General features: G+C 55.6%; 1 protein-coding gene across 4 annotated transcripts in view; it reads right to left on the bottom strand.

The window, feature by feature from the left end:
- EXOC6B (exocyst complex component 6B) overlaps positions 1 to 12,107 on the bottom strand; it is a 145,799-nt gene that overhangs the window by 86,989 nt on the left and 46,703 nt on the right. For all 4 annotated transcript variants that reach the window (XM_029286318.1, XM_029286319.1, XM_029286321.1 and 1 more), the window contains exons 4-8: positions 8,300 to 8,485; positions 7,509 to 7,577; positions 2,034 to 2,117; positions 1,870 to 1,916; positions 421 to 541 (exon numbers count right to left, since the gene is read on the bottom strand). In XM_029286318.1, the coding sequence (XP_029142151.1) occupies positions 421 to 541; positions 1,870 to 1,916; positions 2,034 to 2,117; positions 7,509 to 7,577; positions 8,300 to 8,485 (507 nt within the window). The remainder of the gene's footprint in view (positions 1 to 420; positions 542 to 1,869; positions 1,917 to 2,033; positions 2,118 to 7,508; positions 7,578 to 8,299; positions 8,486 to 12,107) is intronic.

Below are 12,107 nucleotides of genomic sequence, written 5' to 3'. Positions count from 1 at the left end.
CATTGTGGGGTCCTTGGTCCTCTCTGAGCTTGGCTGTTTGCTTGCAGACATTTAATTACCAAACTAGGGAACATCATCAGTGCTAGAAGGGAGTGGGGTGTGTGGAAAGGAGGAGGAGGAGGAGGATGAGGAGGAGGGGGAGGAGGGTGGGATCCTTGGTGCTCTCTGAGCTGGGTGGTTTCCTTGCAGACGTTTCCTGACCCAACAAAGTTACATCATCAGTGCTAAAGTAGCATCGCTATCTATATCAAAATAATGCTCAGGTCCATTTTCAAAAAATGCTACAGAAAATATGACTACGCCTATTAAGAGCTGCAAAGCAGAACATCTGTGTCAGATCTAGATCCCAGATAGCACAACTGGAGTTTAAAGTGCAGGAAGGCCAGACCGCCTACCCAGGGCCGAGTGACCGCTACTCACCGAATGTGTCCGGAGGGCAGCGATGGTCTTGGAGAGGGCCATATCCCAGAGTTCATCGATGTAGGCTCTGTCCACCAAGCCCTGGCTTGTGTGCAGAATGTGGTCCTCGATGACAAAAAAGCTAAGAAGAAGGAAGGAGAGCTGTCCAAGAGCCTATCAATCTATCTATCAATCAATCAGAGTAGAGCTGGGAGGGGCCTTGGAGGTCTTCTAGTCCAACCCCCTGCTCAAGCAGGAGACCCTAGGGCATTTCAGACAAGGGGATGTCCAGTCTGATCTGAATGGGCCAACTGGAGTTGATGTGGTCAGCCCATCTCCAGCTTCCCTGGACCTGGAGGAAGGGCGGTCCAAAGTCTTCGCCTAGAGCAGGGGTGTCCAACCTGGGCCAATTTAAGACCTGTGGACTTCAACTCCCAGAATCCCCCAGCCGACCATGGGATTCAGATTTAGAGTTTTCTGTCCAAATTTCCTCAGGGGGGTGTCGGGGGGCAGGAATGGCAGAATGAGAGGAGGCCGAGAGCCTCCAGAGGAAAGGAAGAAGGCCAGGTAATGAGGTGGGGGATGGCTGAGTGGGGGGCACATCTAACTGATCCAGAAAAAGCTCAGCAGATGGGGTGGGTGGGAGGGCGGGGGCTTCCAGGAAGTTGTAGACTGGGCAAACCCGTCCCCCGGGGCTGCTGAGAACACGACAATGGACAGGTTCGCAATCCCCAAGTGTCACACTTGCACGAGGGAGATTTGCTTCCACTTGTGGTTAAGGGGTCTGGCGAGAAGCCAGGAGGCCCTGAATTCTAGTCCTGCTTGGCATGAAGCCAGCTGGGCGACCCTGGGCCAGCCCCTGTCACCCTGCCCTCGGAAGGAGGCAATGGCGAGCCCTTCTGAAAAGCCTTGCCGGGAAAACTGCAGGGACTGATCCAGGCCGTCTCCGAGCATCAGACACGACGAACGGAAGAAAAACAAATAGAAACGATCAAAAGAAGTCTGTTCCTTGACAACTTTTAGTTGCGGGGAGTCCTCAATATATGACCACAACTCCAATTTTCTGTTGCTAAGTGAGACAGTTTTGTCCCATTTTACGACCTCTCTTGCCACAGTTGTTAAATGAATCACTGCAGCTGTAAAGTCAGTCACACGGTTGCTAAGTGAATCCACCTTCCCCCGTTGACTTTGCCGGTCAGACGGTCGCAAGAGGGGATCACGTGACACACACACACACACCCCAGATGCTGTGACCGTCGTAAATATGAGCCAGCTGTCAAGCGTAACTGAGTGTAACGCACGTGACCCTGGGGTCGTAAGCGTGGAAAAAAGGGCCACTTTTTCCAGTGTCGTCCTTACTTCCAACGGCCACTAAACAAATGGCTGTAACTGGAGGACGGCCCGTTCCACACGGACTTGGACCAGGCCCTGGCGGGAGCCGAGACACAAGAGAAAAAGGAGGACACTCACCCCACAATCTGATTGAAGTACTTCCGGTAGCCGGAGAGGGTCTCGTGCTGGAGACAGGGAGGGGGGGAAGGGAACAGGATTAAAACACGCTGGAGGGGGGGGGAAACACCAAGAAATCCAGCCCAGGTGAGACCCCCCCCCAACCAAACCCTCTGAGACCTCACCATGTTGGAGGGGGGCTGCAGAACCAGCCGGGCCTGCTTCCTCCTCTGCTTCCGGTAGTAGCTCTCGAAGGTCTCTCGGGCTCCCTGCCAAGAAGGAAAGGGGTCAAGGGCCTCGCGGGGACCGAGGGTCTCCCTTGCCCCCCCACCACCACCACCAAGGAGAGGCCCTGGGATGGCTCAAGAGGGGGGTGGTGGGCCTCCTCTTGCTTGAGGCTTGAACCTTCTCAAGTGAAAAATCCTGGACTGAGCTGCAATCCTGCTTGTCCCGCCACCAGATTCGCCCCCTTTGATGGACCTGCGGGCTTTGGGATGTCCCTCCTGGGATAGCTTCCTTGAAGCTCAGCATGGACAGAAGCCCTTTCCACGCGGGTCTTTTGGGGGATCCCACAGTGCCAGCTGGGGCTGATAGAAACCGGAGTCCCCACCACCACCACCATCTGGATGCCCCTCCTTTTGTGTCCGAAGCATCAGACAGAAGGTGGTCCTCCCAAGGGACGTTCATCCTACAATCAGGGCTCCTACGTTGTTTTCCCCTTTCAGTGGTCAACGTGTGGTTACTACCACTCGGTACCCCACCACCACCACCACAGAAGGGCTGGCTGCAGTCTGAATGGAGCCCCGTGAAGGCATGCTCAGCCCTTCACGGGAGCCAGAATGCTCGGGGCTTCTGTGGAAGGCCTGAGAAGGTCCTGGTCCACAACGGAGAAGAAGCAGGGGTTGAGTCTCCCATGGGGAGCTTTTTGAGAGAGGCCACCAAACAGGGTCTCTCCATCTTGACCAGGGGTCTTCCAACTTGGCCCTTTGATGACTTGTGGACTTCAACACCCAGAATTCCTCAGCCAGGATGCTTTAGGACAGGGGTCTTCCAACTTGGCTCTTTGATGACTTGTGGACTTCAACTCCCAGAATTCCTCAGCCAGGCACGTGTGCCTGGGTGAGGAATTCTGGGAGTTGAAATCCACAAGTCATCAAAGGGCCAAGTTGGAAGACCCGTGATCTTGACTTCTGAAAGGTCCAGGTGAGAAGAGGGTGTGAGGACTTCTCAGCCTTTCCACCTGGTTTATTAATACCCTCGGAGAACTTTAAAAGACAAGATCTAATGTGGCTTCTTTTTGTTCCTTCTATATTCCTGGTAAATGTATCTTAACTAGCACTACTAATGTAATCAGAACAAGCCCTAAATTCACTTTTCAGCCCTACAGCACAGGCTCTGATCTTAGAAATAAAGTATGCCATATATTTTTGTCATAAAATACCATTTCCCAGCTGAATTCTTTTAGAATTTTTTTTTTATAATGCATGGAGTTATCTGCATGAAGGGATCTACAGCATTTGTTTTCAATTTATCATCAGTACTCAAGAAGTTTGTGTTGCCCATCATTTACTTCGTCTCCATGCAAGATCTTTTCTTGGAAGTGCCCTGTCGGGGCCATCTCTCTGCCCCTCCCTGCAGCGAAGGCACCGGGGGACCCCCAAATCCGATTCGACTTTTCTGCAATCCCCTGAACCTACTTCTTCAAAAGGCTGCTTAACTCCCTTGACAGCTTGCTTCTGATGCATCCAAATTATTTTTACAGTACATTTTAAAGGTATTAGAAAAATGTTCCCCGAAATATAGAATAGAATATTTATATTTTAAGCCTGTTAACTGTCACAAGATCAAAAATGAGGAGGTGATCAGCCGCCTGGGAAAGCCAAGGGAAATCATCAAAACAATTAAAAAACAAAAATTGGAATATTTTGGACATGTGATGCGACACCCAGAAAAATTACGGCGTACTCCGTTTAATCCTCCAGGGAAAGATGGAAGGCCAACGAGGTCCAGGCAGAAGAAGAACGTCGTGGCTTCAAAATCGAAGGGACCGGTTTGGACAAAACTCAGCAGCACTTTTTCGTGCGGCTGCTGATAAAAACAGGATCGCCAACATGATCGCCAACGTCCGATAACGGATATGGCACAAGAAGAAGAAGAAGAAGTGAACTGTCAACTTGTATTTCTTTCCGTGGTTCCAATCTCATCCAGAGCTTGGATTTGCTGACTCTTTTGCTACGCATTCAGCTGTTCGGTGACCTCTTCCCTCGCTGCATACCTGTCTTACTCACCTCCTAGGCCTGTTGAAGAGGAAAAAATAAAACCCATCCAGATGCCCTTAGAGCTTAGGCAGAATTTCCCCTCTAGGTGTCTTTATGGGAGAGATGGATAAATGCTGTTGAGCAGCGTGCCTGGAACCCTTGTTACAATCCCCAGGAGGGGTAAAATAAATAAATAAATCAGCCTTTTCTTTCTAACAAGGCAGGATCCTGCCGGTGGGCAAAAGGGCAGGAGGGCAAGTTCAAAGTCCTGCATTGCTGGAGCTGCACCTTCCAGATGGTCAGCTCTGGTCTCCACTTCCCAGCCCTGACCCTCCTGAGTAAGATTGAGCCCCTGCCCCACTGAGCAGAAGGCCGGACTCCTCTGGACCCACAGCAGCCCCATTCAGCAGCCCTAGCAGGAGGCCCCGGGGACAGCCCCAGTTGTTGTTCCTGTTGTTGTTGTCATCCTCCTCCTCCACCACCACCACCTGCAAACCCTACTGCCTTCTAGCATTGACGGTGTTCCCTAGTTGGGTCCTAGAACGTCTGCAAGAAAATAACCCAGTTCAGAGAACACGAAGGACCCCACACTTGTCGTCATCATCCTCTTCCTCCTCCTCTTTTTCTGCCTGCCTGCCTGCCTGCCTGCCTCCTCCTCCTCCTCCTCCTCCCAGGAGCTGATCCTCCAGCAGTGAAGGAGGCAGGCCTGGAGGCCGCTCCGCTGACCGCCTGACCCCTTGCCAAAGTTCAGGGCTTCCTAGAGAGCCTCTGCCCGCCCGGGGCAGGAGGAGGAAGGCCCCACAGATGCTCCGGCCATGACCCGGGCCCGGCCTCTGTTCCAAGAGGGCCGACCGGCTGCCCGATAAGCAGGGCTGGCAGAGCAAAGCAGGATTTCCACTAATCCGTTGGGAACTTCTCAGCTGGCTCAGCCATAAAAACGAGGTGACAGGAAGGTCGGCCTCACTAACAATGCTGAAGCCCGGAGTGTTTACATGCGCCCAGGGATGCTTTTCCAGGGCAGCCGGGCCCTCCGGTGATAAGGCCATTGTCAGGAAGGCCCAGTCGCCTTTCGGCAGCCCTTGCGGTCCGGCCCTTCTGCCCGGCCGGTGAGAACATGCTTTCCGGTGCAGGCTTGACCGCGGCCACCGTGGCCCTGACCCGTCCTGCTCAGCCGCCCCCCCCTACGGCCTTTCCCCGGGTCCCTCTGAGGTCAACCCCGGGGGGGGGGCTCTAGTGGAAAGCCAGTCCCTGCACCGTAATCCCTCAAAAGCCCTTCCCAGGAGGCCTCTCAGAGGCAACACACACACACACACACACACAGCACTCCCCAAAGGGCACGACACTCCCCAACCCCTGAAATTAGACGTTCAAAGAGAGGCCAGAGAACCGTGGCTTCCGTGGCCTCATTCGTATCACGAAAGAGACCGTCTCAAGGCCCGAAAGGGGCAGCCAGACCGCTCAGGCCACCTGAAGGAAAGGGTGGCTCTCTTCTCCACCACAGAACCTATGTTCCCCTGCTGCTGTAGAACCCATGGGGCACCTTTACTGACCTGCCGTGGGGCAGGTGAAGGAAATGGACCGGTCTCTTCCAGAGGAACAGCGATCCAGTTGCTCTCCTGGGTGAGGAGGGGAGGGGAGACCCAGTAAAGGGTCACCCCTAGCCGGTCCCAGGAGCAGGGAGGGTGGCCGGATATTCCTGCTGGGGCAATTCCTCCCCCCCCCAGTGGTCAGTCCAGCCGCATTCACACAACGTATTGACCGAGGCTCAGCAACAGAGGAGAATCTTCGCAGCCTGGGGTAACCAGAGGGCTCCTTGCTGCCCTCTCAGCTTGGTGCTTTCCTTGCAGGCCTTTCATCCTGACCCAAACTAGGCAGACTCAGCAATTGCATTTACAAGACGTGCAAACCTGGAGTAGCTTTAACTTTATTTCTGCCATCTTGAAATGTTGTGTGAAGCTACTCTGTTTGGGGAGCTTACAGTCCCGTGCGTTGAGTTGTGTCGCCTCAGGAAACGGGTCGATTCAGTGGCAGAGCTGACACGACGACCTGGTCCCACAGCCCTGTCACTCTTCACCAGATCCCGTTCTTCAGGAATCACATGCTGATAAAGAGGCTGGATTGATCCGACAATACAGGCACGACGGCAGCCTCCAGGTAAGATGACAAAGCCCTTTGCTTCGGCTGCCCACGAAGACCTGGGACCGGCGGGCAGGAGCCAGGCTTCTCGCAGACAATCACCCAGCAAGATGGGGCTGCATTAAGTTGGTGCTACCTACCGAGGCTCCACCGTTGTGTGTTTTCACATCCTTCGTCACGTGTATCGACATATCCATTCTTATTTGAGATCTGATCATTTTGACTCTTCAGCCCTTTTGCTATTTTCCTGCCATCCCCTCCCCAGAAGACCGGCACCCCTTTGGTGAGAAGCATTCGGCCCGCAGTTTTCTCTGCTGACAAGAACCCCCTAAGTCCAGGGGTAGGCAACCTGGGCTCTTTTAGGACTCGTGGACTTCAACTCCCAGAATTCCTGAGCCAGCCTGGCTCAGCTTGGAAACCTCTCCCTTTCCCCTCAGCATGGCTGGCTCAGGAATTCTGGGAGTTGAAGTCCACGAGTCCTAAAAGACCCGGGTTGCCTACCCCTGGACTAGGGGGAGCAGGTCGCACAAGAATGGCAATAAGACGAGACAACCATCCAACACGAGGAGGCTTTCCAGAAAAAGGCAGCCCAGCCATTGCCACAGCCCCTGCGATGGAGCTGGAAAGAAATCAGAATATTTCCGAGGAGTCTCTTTTCCCGATTCACGCTGTCCTCACAGTGCTGCCATCCTGCCCGGGTCTGCAGCCTGCAGGGGATGCCCATCGCTCAGCGCTGAAGCTTGGCTGCCTCCCAGCTGCCCGACCGCTTCTGGCCTTTGCCCCCATCCACCGGCCATGCCCTGGACTTTTGCCCAATGAGGTCTGTCCGCCCACCCCTCCGCCTCGCCACCTCCGCAAACTGCAGCAGCTTGCTAACCATCGCACTGACACACAATCCTTGTCTACGTGTCTGTGGAGACCTTCTCCAGGTCCTGGTTGTCCCAGAGGTGCTTTTTTCAAGAGGCAACTGGACTTTCCTTGTTCTTCCTTGAAAATGTTTTGCTTCTCACCCAGGAAGCTTCTTAACTGACGAAGAAGACCTGAAGAAGAATTGAAGAAGCTTCTTGGATGAGAAGCAAAATGTTTTCAAGGAAAAAAAACCCAAGGAGGTCCAGTTGCCTTTTGGAAAAACCACCTCTGGCAGAATCCTTGTCCACCTTCTTCCAGCATGTCGCCAGCAAGGATCCTTTCTTTAGAGACGTTACCAGGGAGGAACGATTGTTCAACGATGCGAGAGTGGAAACAAAGGAAGGGGCAGCCACTTACCAACACGGAGTAGATGTGGAAGCAGCGGTAGACGGGGGAGAAGTCCACCAAATCCTGAGCACCAGGCACCTGGGGTGACATATAACAGGGACACCTGTCAATCAAAGCAGGGAGGGAACGTAGAGGCTGCTTTGGGAGGAGGATCAAAGGGAAGGGAGCAACCGGAACTGAAGAAATAACCCAGGTAAAACAGAGGGCTTTGAAGGACCAATTCTGGGAGTTGAAGTCCACAAGTCATCAGAGGGCCGAGTTTGAAGACCCCTGGGTTAAGTGAACGACTACAGTTGTTAAGTTAGTCATGTGGTCATTACGTGAACCTGGCTTCCCCACAATGTTTGTCACAAGGTCGCAAAAGGGGATCCCGTGACCCCCACCCCCCCGGGACGTGGCGACCGTCACAAACCCAGGCCAGTTGCATACAAGCACCCAAATTCTGATCACGTGACCACGGGGATGCTGCGAAGGTCCTACGTCACTCTTTTCAGCGCCCTTGTGACTCCAAATGGTCACTAAATGAGGGGTTGTGAGGTTGAGGCCTACCTTTGTGAGCAAAGCGCCTTGGGTGGGCGGCGAGAGAGGCCCGGGAAAGGCCCAGAGGCCCACCTGGCCCTCGGGAAGACCCCCCAAGGACAGCGGTTCTTGCAGAGGCAGCCAACTCTCCCCCCCCGCCTCCAACTCCAGCAGATCCAAAACCGAATGCAGATCAGCTGCCTCCCTCCGAGCCCCCCACCCGCCTTCCCTCCTGGCCATTTCCAGGGCCGACCGGGCCAATCCCTCCACCGCAGACTTGCCTCTTCCTCCTCTTCTTCCTCTTCTTCCTCCTCTTCCACGTCCAGGATCCCGGAATCCTGCTCGGAGATCGGAGTGGGGCTCTTGACCTCCAGCCCGGAGTTTGCGCCAGCCTCTCTCCTGCACCTTCGGCCCCCGACTCTCAAGGGCTGCCCCACCAGGCCATCCAGGTCCCTCTGCTGCTGGGCCTAGGACACAAGCGGACGGGAAGCTCAGGCTGGGCGCCGCCGGACCCGTCGTGCGGGGGAAGCTCGTCATTACCTGCCCTTTGGAACCATCCCTCAGAAGCCCCTCCCCCCCAGTCCGAGGGATCCCTTTGTGGCCCAGATGCAGTGGGTCTAGGACCCCCAGGGGCCCCATCACCGCATCCGCCATTGAAAGGACCCAGAGTTGCTTTGCCTCTGTCAGTTCCAGCTGTCCACATCTGGGCTCCAGAGGGGCCAGAAAGCCCTCCAGCGGCAGCCTGGGAAACCTGAAATGTGCACGGCAGATGGACGCCAGCTGCCGACCGCCTTCTGCCAAGATGGCCAGACCAGGGCAAGACAGGCGGGAGGAGGAGGAGGAGGAGGAGGAGGAGGAGGACCAGACCCCTCCCTCCCCCGATTGACAACCTGAATCCCCCAGTGAAACATTTTGCTCTCTGAGAAACATTTGGGGGGTGGGGAGGCAGCTTGAAGCCGAGTTGAAGTCCACCAGTCCTCAAAGGGCCAAGTTTGAAGACCCCTGATATAGACTTTAAGAGGAGTGGACTTCAACTCCCGTGCCTGGCTGAGGAATTCTGGGAGTTGAAGTCCACCAGTCCTCAAACGGCCCAGTTGGAAGACCCCTGGTCTACAACAACGCACCACAGCCAACCTGCTGTGGCCAACTGACTGCGGGGCAACTTGCCGCAGGAGAAGAGCTCCACTAATATCCAAGGAATGGTGGGATGGAATCATGAAAGGAAGGATGCCAAAGGAGGGACAAAACAAAATGTGAGTGACCAAAATTAAAATAACGTTAATTATTTTACACAACTAAATTAAGCTGTTGAATGGACCCAGAGCGAGTCGTCCCAACCCGCCATTGCCCAGTCTGACACCCGAGACCCCAGCCTTTGGGGGCTGAGGAGAGAGAGCGAGGAAGACCCGCAAGAGCAGGTCTCCAACCTGGGCCACTTTAAGACTTGTGGACTTCGACTCCCAGAATTCCCCAGCCAGCTGGGAGCTGAAGGCCACACGCCTTAAAGTGGCCGGGCTTAGAGTTTGGAGAGAAGTCAAGGGGCTTCTTCCTGTTGCATTCAATCTGGAAGGATCCCCCCCCCTCTGTTGACGGGCCTGCCACAAAGGAAGAAAAAATGACCTTGCGGGCCATGCCCATTTCGGCACTTGCGTTCTGTTTCCCATAAAGGCCTCTGTGCCCCCCCCCACACATACACACACACACACAAACACACACACACGGAGGGGCTGCCTGGAAGGCACATCAAAGGGCGGGGGGGGGGGAGGATGCTCCATCAGACATTTGAGCGACCTGGAGAGGAGAGGCAGGCCGGCAGCCCCCCAAAAAACGTTACCTTTCGCTCTACATGAAAGCCAGGCCATTACTGCACGGCACCTGGCTCACCCCGAAGCCATCAATCCCAGTGCCCCCCCTATTTTCCCCCCCTTAAAGAGAGTGGGGAGGGGGCCGCTCTCCGCTTCCAGGCGGGCCCAGAGCAGCCAGGCAGCAAGGCGGCTTGGCCACGTACTTCCTGCTCTGCCCTCCCAGACTAGATCGGGGTCAAGCCCACTTTGGAGAAGGAAGTCCCCCCCAACCCGGTCCAGCTTCTCCCGGGCAAGCCAGCCCCCCCCCCCAGATGGAGGCTCAGGTGTGGGGCTTGTGGGGATTTCTCTCTGGGTTTGGGACCCTTCCCGGGGGGCTTCCTGGCTGAGTTTCTCGTGCAGCAGCCCCGGAGCAGCAGCCAGGCCTTGTTCCTCTGGGTGACGACCGGTCTGGCCTGGGACTCTCCCATCATCTCGTCGAGGATGATGGATCTGGGGATACTTCCGGTCTGGCTCCTCGGCTGAGACCTGCCTGGCTTGGGTGACCCTTCTGGTACAGGATAGTCCTCCACGTACGACCACAATCGAGCCCCAAGTTTCTCTTGTGACGTGAGACGTTTGTCAAGGGAGTTTTGCCCCATTTTACGACCTTCCTTGCCTCCGTTGGTTGTTAAGTGCGGTTAACTTAAGTTAGTAACACGGTTGTTAAGACTGGGTGGGCGCTGATCCCCCCTGCAGACCCTGCCGGCTGCCTCCAGCTTCGCCAGCCCCTTCCCCTCCACCTCTCCCCGGAAGAAGGGGGGGAGGGCCAGGAAGGCTCGCTGGCCTCGGGGTGCCGAGGGTGAGCCAACGGCCGCTGGGCTCCCCCACGGCAATCCCACCACCGGCCCTGCGGAGGGCAGCTGATGGGCTCCTTCCTGAAGGGGAGCCGGGAGAGAAAAGCTGATCAGCCGCCAAAGCGGAGGCTTTATTGGGCCCGAAGGAGGCCGGGAGCCCCTCCCTGGGTGGGTGGGTGGGTGGGTGGCTTCCATCAGCTCCCGAGGCCTCCCCCACTGCTGCCAGAGTTGCTTTATGGACCCCCCTAATGAGCTGAGACACGGGAGGCTGGAACGTGGTCTCCCAATTCCCCCCCCCCCAGAGAAAGCCACAGCCCTTGAAACAACATCGAGGAGAGGAGCAGGCGGGGAGGGAGGGGGGGGCTAAGCGGGAGTGACAGGCAGGCTGGGCCCCTGCCAGAGGCAGGCTGGAAAGCCATAAAATCCTCCCCCGCCCCCCCCAAATCAGATAAGAGGGATCCGATTACTGCAAGGTGTAAACTCAACATACCGACACAGCTTCTGGCTGAAGGCTTAAGTAAACAAAGAGTGGGGGGGGGAATCAGCCACTTGCCACGAAAGGCCCTTTGCACCAGGGAGGAAGAGAAGGGACGGCCTCGCCCTTCCCCAAGCCCTTCCAAGGCACCTGACGCCGGCAACTGCAGGCCGTCCTCGACTTACGACGGTTCACTTAGTGACCTGAGTTGGGGAAAAAAGGCGACTTGTGACCGTTTTCCACACGGCCATTGCAGCATCCCGTTCGCGTGATTGACATTCGAACGCTTGACAGCTGGTTTCCACTTAACGACGGCCGCAGCGTCCCGAGGAGGGGGTCACGTGATCCCCTTTTGCGACCTTCTGACAGGCAAAGTCAATGGGGAAGCTTTAACGGCCGTGTTACCGACTTAATAACCGCAGTGATCCACTAAACAACAGCAGCAAGAAAAGCGGTAATGCAGATGCAGCAGGGATGCCAGACAGCCACATTAACACTGGTGGGGAGGAGGAGGAGGAGGAGGAGGAGGAGGAGGAGGAGGAGGAGAAAGAGGGAGGAGGAGGAGGAGAAAGAGGGAGGAGGAGGAGGAGGAGGAGAAGGAAGAGGAGGAGGAGGAGGAGGAAGAAGAAGAAGAAGAAGAGAGAGAGGGAGGAGGAGGAGGGAGAAAAGAAAGGGGAGGAGGAGGAAGGAGAAGAGAAAGAGGGAGGAGGAGGAAGAAGAGAAAAAGGGGACAGGAGAAGGAGAAGGAGGAAGAAGAGAAAGGAGAAGAGAAAGAGGAGAAGAGAAAGAGGGAAGAGGAGGAGGAGGAGGAGGAGAGAATGGAAAAGAGAAAGAGGAGGAGGAGGAGGAAGAGAGAAAGAGGGAGGAGGAGGAGGAGGGAGAAGGGAGAAAAGGAAGGGGAGGGGGAGGAAGGAGAAGAGAAAGAGGAGGAGGAGGAAGAAGAGAAAGGAGAAGAGAAAGAGGAGAAGAGAAAGAG

This window comes from Protobothrops mucrosquamatus, unplaced genomic scaffold (assembly GCF_001527695.2).
Source record: "Protobothrops mucrosquamatus isolate PMUCROS unplaced genomic scaffold, P.Mucros_1.0 scaffold3313, whole genome shotgun sequence".
Classification (NCBI taxonomy): Eukaryota; Metazoa; Chordata; class Lepidosauria; order Squamata; family Viperidae; genus Protobothrops; species Protobothrops mucrosquamatus.
This window is presented reverse-complemented; position numbering and strand designations above follow the sequence as displayed.